The following is a 2,098-nucleotide window of genomic DNA, read 5'->3' as shown; positions in this document are numbered from 1 at the left end:
CACCTTCTCCTGCCAGCCCCACCTGCATCCTCCTGCGGTGGCGGGGTCGCTAGGAGCAACCGTGAGGTAGGTCCATGGTTGCGTGTACTCATGCACTCTAATTTTCTACATGTCCATATGTTAATGCTGCTAGATGTGGTACGTACATCAACACATATTTGATTTAACTCGTGATAAAGAGAGTCCCAACGGTGCTTCTAGTGTCGTCGGAGGGCGTGTGATGGTTTATCTCCGGTGGATCTCGCGGGATTCGGTCGGTGTTTGCCTTCGGTGGATCCATGTACATCCGGTCTTCGTTCATGTGTGTTTGTGTGTCTATAGGTTGGATCCTTCATCTACGGTTTGGTGCACTGGTCCTATTGGGCCTTAGCATGACAACTTCTCAATTGTCTACTACAACAAGGTTTGCCCGGCTTCGGTGAGGGACGCGTGATGACGACGACACTCCTTTGACTTGCTCAAGTGCCTGTAGTCGTCGCCATGTGATCTACGTACCTGGATATAATTTTTACTTTTGGTGTTCTTTGTATTACCTTGCCAATTGATGAATATGAAAAAAATTCTTGCAAAAAAAATGCCGGTACAAAATGGAAGGATATCAAGATGTGCATCTGCACTTTTCTGGATCAGGTTCCACGAGTGGTGGTCGCGTAGCTTGTTGCACCATCTAAATGAGACAAAATTTGAGAATGGACTGAGCAAATTGTACGTGTTTGTTTGCTCGAGATCGTGGAGGTGTACGTTTGGCAAGTTGGCTTTTTTAATTTTCCCAATCTTCCTTTACACAATCTATCTGTTTGTTCTGTTATCCCTAGATCCTCGAAAGTTTAGTATAAAAATAATGAACTTTTTTAGAGCGGAAGTACTTGCCCGGGCTTAAACTAAAGCCTTTACAAGTTCAAACAAATACGTTTGAGAGATCGAAAAGTCGGAAAAAGTGTGATACATCGCCAGAACTAGGCCAACATAGAATATAACTGGACTGAATCATAGGCTGCCAACTCGACTGAAACGAATCGATCGAATCGTTTCGGGCTTCCCCTACTCATCCATGCTTGCATACATGTGTAAGTGGTGCTGTAAATTTTTGCAAGTTGTGGTGTAATTTTATGGTAAAACATGTGGAATGCATCTACTCTAGTTAACAACCGAGAGCCCTTGCTTGGATATATGATGGTATATGAGAGAGTAGTCGGTCCATCTGTCCATGCATGGATGGATGGAATTAGCTAGTTACCTCTCGAAATAGAGGGCGAAGGGCGCCATGAAGGCGGTGGCGACGATGTTACGGTAGACGACGAGGACGAAGTGGCTCATCCCGCCCTTGAGGGATGACACGGCAACGATGTTCATCCCGGCGAACCCCACCTGCAGCAGCACCATCGCTAGGTATGGCTTCACATCGTTCATAACTTTCCATCCCATACCCATCTTTCTCTCTCTCTCTCCCTCTTTGTCTGGCAGGCTAGCTATCTAGCTTCTCTCTCACTCAGTAGCTCGAGCACGATGTGACTCAGGCAAGCAATGGCCAATTGCTGCGATCGTTGAGGCGATAAGCGCACACGGAAACCGTCTCCTTTATATAGACGCGCTCCGTCAACAATGTGCGGCCAACAGAACATGTAGTAGGGTTCAGGAGCTGGACGCCAAGTGTAGTGTAGCCCATGGGTGGATCTGAGTCATGGATGCGCCTGCCTCAGCATGCCCTTGTGTCCCAGTGCGAGCTTAGGTGACAAGATGTAGCAGCAATACTTGTTAATTCCGGCAAAACTTGTTTCAACAAGTCCAACCAAGCTATCAATCAAAGGTGAGAGAAAAGGCACATTTCTCGTGGTCACGCGTCTCCCACGCTCCCAGGTCTCCTCTTCTGTTTCTCACCAAGACGCGATGCGATGGATTAGTGCCGAGAGTGTGCATGAATATTACGACCAGGGTGCTGGCTTTCCTTTTCTGCACAGACGAGGCATGCATGAGAGGGGCGTCCGCCTGCACGTACGCAAATGGACGCAATTATGCAGGACGCAGCGTGTCGCAGTACGATCGGCGATCGACGACGTCCGGCGCCCAGTTGCCATGCCACGCATAATGCTAGCTAGTG

The 2,098-nt window shown here is 48.2% G+C and overlaps 1 protein-coding gene across 1 annotated transcript in view; it reads right to left on the bottom strand.

Annotated features, from left to right (window-relative positions):
- LOC123138424 (WAT1-related protein At1g44800) overlaps positions 1-1,431 on the bottom strand; it is an 18,542-nt gene extending 17,111 nt beyond the window's left edge. Inside the window, exon 1 of the mRNA XM_044558402.1 lies at positions 1,238-1,431. Coding sequence (XP_044414337.1) covers positions 1,238-1,431 — 194 coding nt within the window. The remainder of the gene's footprint in view (positions 1-1,237) is intronic.
- Between the last annotated feature and the right edge of the window lie 667 nt (positions 1,432-2,098).

The sequence above is a fragment of the Triticum aestivum genome, chromosome 6B (assembly GCF_018294505.1).
Source record: "Triticum aestivum cultivar Chinese Spring chromosome 6B, IWGSC CS RefSeq v2.1, whole genome shotgun sequence".
Classification (NCBI taxonomy): Eukaryota; Viridiplantae; Streptophyta; class Magnoliopsida; order Poales; family Poaceae; genus Triticum; species Triticum aestivum.
The sequence above is the reverse complement of the archived record's forward strand: the minus strand, read 5'-3'. Positions and strand labels throughout refer to the sequence as shown.